The 4,417-nt window shown below is 41.3% G+C and overlaps 1 protein-coding gene across 1 annotated transcript in view; it reads right to left on the bottom strand.

Annotated features, from left to right (window-relative positions):
• Nucleotides 1-4,417, bottom strand: part of AFF3 (AF4/FMR2 family, member 3) — a 345,281-nt gene that overhangs the window by 127,104 nt on the left and 213,760 nt on the right. The window contains exon 8 of the mRNA XM_010001439.1: nt 2,322-2,373. Coding sequence (XP_009999741.1) covers nt 2,322-2,373 — 52 coding nt within the window. The remainder of the gene's footprint in view (nt 1-2,321; nt 2,374-4,417) is intronic.

The raw sequence follows: 4,417 nt of genomic DNA, 5'->3' as shown, positions 1-4,417 counted from the left end.
GAAAGGGAATATCCATGACTATAGACAGATGCAGGCATGTGCACTCATGCATCCATCTGTACGTGTGTGCTGGGGGTCCTTCTGGCTGTGCAACCTGTGCACAGGTGCCAGCTGCTACCTCCCAAAAAGAATGGAGAAAGTCTGTATTCACCACTGCTCGAGAATCAGTGACAAAAGTCTGTCCTAGAAGAAGGTGGAAATGAGAAGAAACCTGGGGAAGGCCAACAGAAGGTCACAGAAAGAGAAGTGGGACATCAAGGTGCACCCACACAGCTCCATGACTTCATTTACTTCACTGTAACACTCAGGTACCCAGCCCTCTATTCAGTAACACACAGCTTTTAATCTGCTATTAGCTTTTTGCTCTTTCTCTGTTCCACTGTTTGACCTCTGCTTCTTTCTTCGGCTGCTCTCACTTTTGTATCTCTTTCTGAAAATTTGCATTTTCTGTTCCTTTTTCTCCTCAGCCTTATCCCTCTCAGTTTTGTCTTCTTTTTGCACAGCACTTCCTGGTTCCCTTCTCATCTCCTCCTTTCCCTCCTGCCTCCTTTTCCACACAAGCAACTTCATTAACTAGAGGGGCCTCTGCTTCTTGAACGCAGACATTTATCAGTGGTAACCAGTCATTTCTACTTCTAAGAATTGCTCCAGGCACCAATATCTGCTGTGGGGTAGCTGTAGTATATAGTAACAACTTAAGAACAAGCATCATAAATAGATTATATCTAGTAGACAGCACATTTTCAGAACGTTGTACTAAGATCTCTCATTAGGCAAAGAACTCTTCACACCTAGACAGATTCACAAGTCTGCTGCACCTAATACAGCACACTGTATGATACAGTATGCAGTCTCAAACCAAAACCATAAACTGTTCTGATCTGTAACTCATATTCTGGGTTCAGAGACAACCCAATTGTGGTTTCAGAGATCTTACAGGATTTTAATCCAATGAAGGAGAAGAAAGGAAAGTAAAGAACATTCCTCATAAATAAAATAGCATCTAACTAGAAAAAACACTTTGAAGGATGACCTATGTTTTACATACTGCTAAATATCAGCAAAAATAAATGTGTTCATTTCTCCAAAATACCTCCAGATGGCATTAAAACCCTTCTTCTTTAGGTCTTTATTGTGATATTATTTTTAAAAATGGTAATTATTGGAATAATTCTATTAACCATTCCCAGCAATCATGCTATCAGAAGGCATAAGGCTGCTAATGCTTAATTCATTTAATAAGTTTGGCTAAATATGCTCACATACTGTAATTACATTTCACAACACAATCTGCAGGACGAGCCATTTCTTACACCATGTCAAATCTTTTTCTAGATTCATTTCCAGAAGATTTTTAATGCGTATTTGCAGCAGAAAGCAAAACATCCCACAATAAATCACCGTTATTCTACCTCCTTCTGTGACTACTTTTGGCCATGTAACAAATGGTGACACCCTGCAAGATTTACGTGATAGAATGCTCGGAATTTAAATAGCAGGAATCAGAAAACATAAATTATGGGCAAGATGCACTCTAAAATTCACATGACTGACTGTTACAAGTACTTGCCTCCCTCAAATGGGATTAAAAAGGTGAATGGTTTTTCAGAAATTCATAATACTGCTGCCTGATACCTATTAAAGGAATTCACTTATCTAGCTCAGTTTGGATGACTGATGCTATTTATTTTTTTTTCACTTGCAACCCATCTGTTTCATACACTGGTTTACATTGGCAAAACAATTCAGTTCTTTGTATACTAGAGTTAAAAAAGGTAAAAGCTTCTATTGTTGCACTAGAGTGAAGGTGAACATTGATATATTACAAGTGCCTGTTCCTATCTATTTCTCAACTTCTTTTGTTAATTCAAAAACATCAACAAAATCGTGAGAGACCAGAGATAGCTGTAATTGGATTTCAAGTAATTCAGAGGTGAAGCTGCAGACTGCAGTCTTTTAAAATTGCATCAGTACATCAAAGGCATATGTGACATGATGTTTTTTAGCAAGTGTGACAAACTCCAGCAGCATTAAGGTAATGTTGAAGTCAGGTTGTAAAGGCCAGCCTCGCACACCCACAAACATCATCGCACATCCATTCAGTGTGATATGGAGCCATTTCACTTGCAAAGATCTCTGAGTTACTAGCATGCAGAAGCTCCAGGAATAATTAATGTTTAGTCATTATCTAAAAAGCCTTTTTAAGAAAAGCATCAGTGAAAGAGCTTTATCTTAATGAAAACAAACAAATTCTATTTTGCCCAACAGATCTGATAAAAACACAGCTGCCTTCTCCGATCTTAAACACAAAAATGACTTACGATGTGTGGGTTGCACTTTTCTCTTGACTCTTTGTCTCTACATCACTTTTCCCTTTAAAAGAAAAGAAGAAAATTACGTCAGAAAACTGGTGAATATGGAAACTGCTCAGATGTGACACACAAACTCCTAATTCATGGCCAACACTGGCCACCCTTGCCATGTGTGCAGACTGAAGCCAAGGCAATCACAGGGCTACTGGGGACACTGCTGGAGCAGTTGCAAGCAGGGAGTCAACCCGGACTTGACTTTTCTTTTCACTAGCACACATACTCTGGAAATGTCAGGCAAGGAAACTTCACAAGAGAGGCCACTTAGAGGACACATCTTTACCAAGGGTAGCAAACCTTGGAGCCACGGAAAGGACTTCTCTAGGGCCCTACGGCTCTGCTATTGGTAGTTCACCCCATCCAACATACACGCACTCTCAAACATTGCTCCAGGATCAGTAATTATTTCACACATGGCAGAACAGCATCAGCAGAAGATACTAAGGCAGTGATTAGGACACAATTCTCCCAATGGGCATTTGGGTCCACGTTCATTTTGACAGTTTCAGGATCTGATCTCCAGCTACTGTCAGTGGGGACTGGGGAAGCTCTCTTCGCTATTTGGTATATTTTGCTTAGGCACCCAGCCCCAGGATATGCCAAGCACACAAAGGCTTGAGAAGTATCAGAGCTCCATGGGATGCTTCTCCTTCACATTTCTTTATGATTCACATGGGTCCTGGCATAACATGTTGGCTTTTGATGATCCCCTTCTTGGGTCTAAACTCATATATCTGCCCTACAAAACTTAATTTACACAGCACAGACCCCAGGGAAGGAGGCTGCATCTTGATGGGCTGGTGTGGTTTCTGCTAAGTCTGACCAAGTCCTTCTCCCTCCCTTCTCCCTCCTTGCAAAATGATGTTGTTTTCTGTAATTCTTGCTCTCTGACTAACCAGAGAGAGCCACACTTCAGCGTAAGATTTTTGTTACCTCTGTGATGGATGTACAGGTTATGTCGCTCCACTTAAACCAAGTGGAAGCTGAATTCTAGCAACTGTGCAGGTGCTGCTTCTCTTGTGTGTTGCTGGATGCTAATAGTCATCCACACATGAGTTTATCTTGCCTAGCAGACAAGGAAGCACGCAGGTTGAGTGTGACTTGTTCACTGATGGATGTGTTTTTCTCCATTACCTTTTAATGAGCTTTGTTAAACCAAAGCCCACCTGTGCCTTCTGAAAAAAAAAAAAGTGAGAAGTGCTTAATTTGGTCAGGCTGTTCCAATGTTGTCTGATTTTCTGTGCATTGATATGAGTTCTGTACGTTTTGGATCAGCCTCCAACTTGTTCCATGTACATATCATCCATTTGCTGCTGCCAAATTCCTCACCCTCAGTTTCCACACAGCGTTGGGGTGCTAGCAATGGCTGTAAGAGGCAACTCTAGAAAACTGAAGAGGCTGGATTTTGCTATGAATGTCCTTCCACTGCTGAACAGAAGCAAGCTGAAGGACTTCCTCTAGACAGCAACCTTCTGGAAGTGGATGTGTTGCAGTAGAAGTTGTAGGTATTGCAAACACCCTGCCATGGTGCTTTCAGATCTCATAGAAGGGTTTGTGTCTATCCAACTTAGGTGCCTAAGCTTTGATGAACAAGATGGAGGTAGCTCTGGATGACTTAAAAAAAAACAGTGCCTCTCTGTGGATCTCTAGGGAAGCTAAGCACTTACTGCAGGAGGGCAGCTAAAGGCATCTAAAATTAGGCACAAGCTGGGCATCCACACAGGGTGGCATACATCCACTCCAAAATCTATAGGTCACTTCTCACTTTCAACAGAAACCCTAGGAAGTATATCCAGATGAGGAATGTGCTGGTTAGAAAGCTGTTGCTACAGTATACGCCTTAGGGTGCTTGGAGCCCTGGAGCTCATCTGCATTATGGTAATTTGGAACAAGAAACCAACAGTAACAGTTGGCATATATTCAAAGATTTTCTATTTGTAACTTAAGCTTTTTTATAAGTGATGAATTATTACCATGAACACTGTTTTGTTTGAGTGTGAGGGGGAATATGCATTCCTGAGTGCTTTGCCAGTGGAATTCACATCAGT

This window comes from Chaetura pelagica, unplaced genomic scaffold (genome assembly GCF_000747805.2).
Source record: "Chaetura pelagica isolate M959 unplaced genomic scaffold, ChaPel_1.0 scaffold377, whole genome shotgun sequence".
Classification (NCBI taxonomy): Eukaryota; Metazoa; Chordata; class Aves; order Apodiformes; family Apodidae; genus Chaetura; species Chaetura pelagica.
The sequence above is the reverse complement of the archived record's forward strand: the minus strand, read 5'-3'. Positions and strand labels throughout refer to the sequence as shown.